General features: G+C 36.1%; 1 protein-coding gene across 1 annotated transcript; it reads right to left on the bottom strand.

Moving 5' to 3' along the window:
• Window positions 1-269: 269 nt before the first annotated feature.
• LOC115991070 lies at window positions 270-3,125 on the bottom strand. The gene is made up of 4 exons (XM_031114819.1): window positions 2,334-3,125; window positions 1,261-2,235; window positions 627-1,124; window positions 270-284 (listed from the first exon to the last, which is right to left on the bottom strand). Exons 2-4 carry the CDS (start codon window positions 2,206-2,208, stop codon window positions 270-272), a joined length of 1,461 nt encoding a protein of 486 aa, XP_030970679.1. The 5' UTR covers window positions 2,209-2,235; window positions 2,334-3,125.
• Between the last annotated feature and the right edge of the window lie 2,875 nt (window positions 3,126-6,000).

The following is a 6,000-nucleotide window of genomic DNA, read 5'->3' as shown; positions in this document are numbered from 1 at the left end:
TTTTGTGGCTATTCATTTGAAACTAATTGTAATTTATTTGTACCAGGTTACAAATGTCTTCAAGTACCTCATATGGAGGCTCATATGGAGGCTTGCAACACAATGATGTTAACTTAAAGGCTAACTAATGTAATAGTTTCAAATGATGTAATTTTGAGTTTGTAATAGATACTACGATGTAATTTGAGTTTGCAATCATCCAAACTCAAAATGACACTAAACAAAAATATCCATTCAAGCACATTGGCAATCATCCATATTTTTTGGCATTAAGAAGTACCAAACTGCAAAGACAATAAGGAAAATAATGGACACGATACATAAAAAACTGGGCATCATAAAATGACACTAACAATAACATCCATTCAAACCTGTTGGTAATCATCTAGAGTACTCAATAGTCAAATTACATGACATATTAAACTTGTCAATACACAACATAACTTAAAATGAAAATCCAAAGTGCATGAACGAACTGGTAGTTGACTTAAAACATGAATCCATAATAGAATAGAAGTCAAAACAAATAAAAATTCCAACTGGTCTTTAAAATGAATATAAATAAAAATTAGCCACGACTTCCTTCCTTTCCTTTTTTCACTTTGTCCCCTAAATGATGGTGGTACATGAACTAATTCCTGACTGCCAAGTATGTTGAATGTCTCCCTATACCTTGCAATTTGACTAGCAGCCATCAGTGTTTCTTTGGTTAGAGAAGTGTTTCCTTTCCGTGAAGGAGGTGGACCCCATATTTTTGGAAGTGGTACATTGCTGACCCAAGGCTTTATTTTCCCCCTTGGCGTATCAATTGCTTTTCTCCTAGGCCTCTTCGGCTTTTTACCTTGTGGTAGTGGAACAAATGGACCATTTTCAACATTGGTAAATGTCCTAGCTATTGCGGAGGTCACTGCTGTGGCTATTGCATTTGCAGCTGATTGTGTATTTGCACCACCTTCAGAATGTGCTTGTGCACTTGCAATTGACCATGGTGGTATTATTGGCTGTAAAGGTTGATTTTCATATGCACCAGTACTTGCACTTGCACCAGCACTTGCACTTGCACTTGCACCAGCACCAGCACCAGCACCAACATTTGCACTTGCACTTGCACTTGTACCCTCTCCCTAGCAAAGCAATAAGAGACAATTATCACAGTAGTAAAGCATAAAATGAAAATTACTATAGCATAGTTTAATTTTTTTTTTTTTAAAGACGGTAAGAATGACAAATATCACTTTTATGTAGTAACTAAAATTATACCGTAGTAGGCTGTGTGAAATTACTCTGTTGTTGACTTGTAGGCTGCCTTTGATTGCCACCAACTTTTCCTTTGCATGTCCTCTTGTTATGACCAACCTTTTTACAATATTGACACTTCATAACTAGATTCCTTCTCAATTTTGAAGATTGTGGCCTCTGCTCATCAGCATCTCTCTTTCTACGCTTCTTAGGCCTACCTAGAGGTCTCTGCTTACGTGGAGGTCCCACAGGCTCAAACCCAGTATCTTCCCACATATCTGTTTCATTCATAGGCATGACCATTGGCTCATAACATGCTGCATAAGTTTGCATCTTGAGGCACTCGTTGACATAGGGCTCCACAGGCTCTTTTTTGTAAAAAATGCAACTGATTGCATGACAACAAGGCACTCCAGTCAAGTCCCACCTCCTACAAGTGCAAGATTTATCTGCCAAGTCAACAATAAATTGCATTGCACTACAATGCACCTCAAACTTCTCATCGCCAGCCCATGTTGACATCCAATTACCACTAGCATTTATGTTCTTCTCTAACTTCTTTCTAGTTACTTTACATAACTCATCTTCAGATTTCATCATCTGATCCTTACATGATTGGAATTTTCTCATTAGATACAACCTTAAATCTTCTACCAAATGAATGACTGGCTTCTCTCTAGAATCTAAAATAACCGAGTTGAATGATTCACACATGTTATTAGTCAATGAGTCACACTTAGGGTACACACTAAATGCATGTTTGCACCACTGTGAAGGTGAATAACCACTAACCCATTCAAATGCTTGTGTGCTAACTGATCTCAACTCTTTCATTGCCCTATCCCATTGCTTATAATAAGTTGCAGTAGCTATCCTCCAAAAAATATCCCTCAAGATCAAGCCAGGATGTTTCTTCTTAAAGTTGTTGTACAAATGCCTAACACATAGTCTATGGTCCACCCCAGGCATCAACTCCTCAAATGTGGGTATTAAACCCTACATAACCAAGATAAACACACATCAACAACAAATAAATAATAGACAAACTATGAATAAACAAACAACATTAAAAGTAAATTAAAATTTGGACAAACCTTTTGTTGATCAGAGATGAATGTCAATCTACGATTTGAACCGGCATTAATATCACCTATAAGACCAAGTCCACGAGTCCTTTGTCTCAACTTCTACAACGGCAAATGCTAAAGGGAACAATTGATCGTTAGGGTCTGTAGCCACAGCAGTCATGAGTTGTCCACCATAGTGTCCTTTCAAATGGCATGCATCCACACCAATAAAAGGCCTACATGCAACAAAATCCTTCTTACATGCATCTAAACAGACATACAACCTCTGAAACAATGGACATAATGTCCTCCCAGGCCTTTCAATCTCCTCAATAGGTAAGTTAGCTGTAACCACATTCAATAGGACTGAACTACCTCTATTTGTCCTCAACAACTCAACACAATATTCTCGAATGTTGGTAAAATGTGCCGCTTGGTCACCAGTAATCATGTCTTGTGCACAAACCTTTGCTCTATGTGCTTTGCTCCTTGAAATGTGCACAACATATTTCTCCTGACCTTTTTTTACAATTGTGGAACTTGTCGTGTTTGGGTGGTCACTCAACTCGCTCACTAGTGTCTTCCCCAACCATTTACTAGTGCATCTCATATTCTTAAAAGTCCTAGTACAAGTATGTCGACCATAGTATGTTCTCATCTGAAATGTAATTTGGTCCCTCATCTTTGCGACATATGCTATCCACTTACACCCATCTTGACAAATTGCCCTCACTCGAACTTTATCATTTTTTTTAAACCGAATTCCCCAGCCCCCATGAACAGCATAATCATTACAGCATTCTTAAACTGTTCAAGTGAAATAAATAGCATTCCCTTTACAAAGTTGGTATGTTTTGGGTTTGTTGGAGGTACAAACACAGGATAAGGAGGTATAGCATTGTTGTCATCATCATCATCCATACTCAAAAGCTCCTCAGATTCATAAGGTTGGTCATTGTCACTAAGACCAGTTACAATCTTGGCATTTGACCCCATTGCCATGTTACTATCTTGTTCTTTGCTTGCTTGGCCTAAATCTATTGGTCCCATCGCCATCTTATCAAAAGCATCATCACTACCACTTGAGTCGTTAGAATTGTTAGAATAGTTTATATCATCCCCCACATCATCAATTATGTTAGGCACATCCACACAGTGCTCTACATACAACTCTATCACCTTATGCCCTTGAACAGCATCTGCCATACTCATAGCCAAATCATCATTGTCAATAGATACATGCCTAAGCCCACCATCCTCCAAGCTCACCATAGGCATTCTATACCACAACTTACCATAACTCATATACCCCAACTTCTCAACCATATTTCTCAATTCTTGGGCAGACCAACAATCTCGTTCATTACCATCAAAATAATTTATAGCAACCCCCTCATACCTAATTGGATCGCTCAAAAATTTCCCACCATGATGAACTTCCACAAAAAATTCATCCATTCTTGCAAAAAAAAAAACAAACAAACAAAATAAGATACATAAACAATATTATTTTTCACTAGTACCAGTTAGGCTTTTATGCACTTCTTTTATTTCATTAAAGGGAGAAAAAGAAAAATACAAATTTAATCTTTTGTTATCATTCTTAGAAACAGGTCCTCATTCTTAGCGTTTTCCAAACTCAGTTTTTTTGTTTTTAGTGGGTCTCGTGCACTGTTCACAGGACCCATAAACTACTTTTTTCAACAAAAACAACTTTAAAACTGGGTCCTACAATACTATTTACATATTTAAAAATTATTTTGTTACTATGTTTTCAGTTTTCAATTTCCAGTTTTCAGCAATAAGTAGTACCAAAATAGACCTTATTTATAAAGAATGAAGTGTCAACTTGACCATCTCCATGTCTTGACTCTTTTATTGAATTTTCTATGTGAATCTGGTACCTTTTGAATCAAATGACTTATCATGCAAAGGTTCATTTGAATGTGTTTGTCTGTATGTGTATATTACTACAAGTGGGTCCTACCATTTAAGGTAGAAATGGTCCCAAACAGATTCACAGTGGACTATAGCGGAGTTAAAGGGTTTAAAAAAAAATTGGAGTTTCTACATTGCAGCAACCATACAGCTAATCTCCACTGATGCGAGATTGAGCATAAAAAATTAGCAAGAAAAGAGTATAAAAATACGGGGGAGCCAAAGGTATAAAAATAAGAGCAGGAAAAGACTAAATCACGATATAAAGTAAGACACAAAGGTTGAGCCAAATGTTGAGCCAAATTGATCGAAGGAGCCAAACATGAAGTAAGAATGAGTGATAGAGAGAGAGAGAAAGCGCGAGATAAAGAGACAGACCTGGGCTTGCTGGAGTAGAGAAGGTGCCGCCGGAAGAAGGAAGGCGCCGCTAGAAGAAGGAGCCGCCACCCTCACCGTTAGGGATTTTGGATTTTAGGAAGATGTGTGTTTTAGAATTAATTTGGGTCTGCCCCTGTTTAATAAAATCTACAAATTTTCTTATCAAACCAAAAAAAATAAAAAAAAATTTTGATTTGGGTTAAAAAAAAACTAACGTGGCAAGACATGTGTCTGTTGATGTGGTAATAAAAATTAGGCCGTTTGACACGTCAGATTTTTCCATCCATGAGATAACGGCAGGGACTAAGTTAACACGACACTAAAACGTTAGGGACCAAATTGACACAAGTGAAAGGTTAGGGACTAAATTGAAATATGGTGTAAAGGATAGGGACCATTTATGTAGTTTACCCGAAAAAATATAATCAATCGAACCTCCATTTTGAGAGGAAATAACATGACTCCACCTATTCATGTGAGTTTGGCCCAACACCAAAAAAAGGGCCTGGGGTGCGGTCTCTCACAATACATAGTAGAATTCTGTTTAACAAAGAAAGTTGAATATTTATCATTCACTTTTAACCAAGTATTTGTTTAGCATGAGCTTATAAAAGCTTAATTTTTTAGCATTTTATTTACAATTTTTCTTAACTATATTGTTTTTTTTTTTCCACATTCAATTCAAAATCATGGAAAATATGCATTCTTTTTCAAAAAATTGCCATTTGTATCATATTTGCAATTTCTGGTGTGATTTTTGGTATTGATGCTCTTACATGTGTAACTATACATGGTTATAAACATAAGCATAGTGATTGAAACAATATTACAACTGAATCCAATAATTGATAATATAATTTTAGATTAATTGAATCCAATAACTCTAATCCAAAAAAAAAAAAAAAATTGTGATTGTATCCAATATTGATATTGTAATTTTAGATTAATTGAATTCAATTACTATAATCAAAAGAGAATAAATATAATAATATTATAAGATATAGATAAGTATTTCGCTCCCCATAAAGCCTAATAATAATTGTAAGCACCCAATTTCTTTTCCCTTCTTCTTTCTACATCTATGTTTTGTTTTGTGGTTCACTAACCTTGTTTTTAAGTTCTTTACAACTTCAAGCTCTCTCAAGCCAAGACAACCTCGGAGTTAGCAAAAAAGCTACTTGCCGATCATAAGGTGAAGCTTGCAGCTCACGATAAGTATAAGTCTCACTTAATTTTGCAAATTTTTTTAGCTCGGTGAAGCATCTAAAGCTGAAAATGAAGAGACCAATAATGGAGAGATCTTCAAAAACAACTTGAGGTCAAGAGATAGTACATAGTTAAGGCTCATGATTATGTTCAACAACACTAGCTCCAAAAA

Source organism: Quercus lobata, chromosome 5 (genome assembly GCF_001633185.2).
Source record: "Quercus lobata isolate SW786 chromosome 5, ValleyOak3.0 Primary Assembly, whole genome shotgun sequence".
NCBI classification, from domain to species: Eukaryota; Viridiplantae; Streptophyta; class Magnoliopsida; order Fagales; family Fagaceae; genus Quercus; species Quercus lobata.
This window is presented reverse-complemented; position numbering and strand designations above follow the sequence as displayed.